The sequence below is a fragment of the Penaeus monodon genome, chromosome 27, assembly GCF_015228065.2.
Source record: "Penaeus monodon isolate SGIC_2016 chromosome 27, NSTDA_Pmon_1, whole genome shotgun sequence".
Lineage (NCBI taxonomy): Eukaryota > Metazoa > Arthropoda > Malacostraca > Decapoda > Penaeidae > Penaeus > Penaeus monodon.
The window spans coordinates 26,380,935-26,381,146 of NC_051412.1; the positions used below are offsets into that span (position 1 = coordinate 26,380,935).

Sequence of the window (212 nt, forward strand, 5' to 3'; positions counted from 1 at the left end):
ACAATCACACACTCACAATCACACTCTCACACTCATCCTGATCACTTGTATCAGAAACGTCCTCCTTTCCATTGTCAGGATTTACAAGGCATTTAAACGACCGTGATCTGTGATGAAAATGAGGGTCGCTGAGGTCAGAATTCTTTTCAATACCAGACAAGGTAACTGCACAGCACAGTTAGTCCACCTTTTCTTAATCCCTTTTTGGCTGG

General features: G+C 42.9%; 1 protein-coding gene across 1 annotated transcript in view; it reads right to left on the reverse strand.

Moving 5' to 3' along the window:
• LOC119590468 (zinc finger protein 668-like) overlaps nucleotides 1-212 on the reverse strand; it is a 12,403-nt gene that overhangs the window by 11,652 nt on the left and 539 nt on the right. The window contains exon 2 of the mRNA XM_037939126.1: nucleotides 17-107. Within this exon, the coding sequence (XP_037795054.1) occupies nucleotides 17-107 (91 nt within the window). The remainder of the gene's footprint in view (nucleotides 1-16; nucleotides 108-212) is intronic.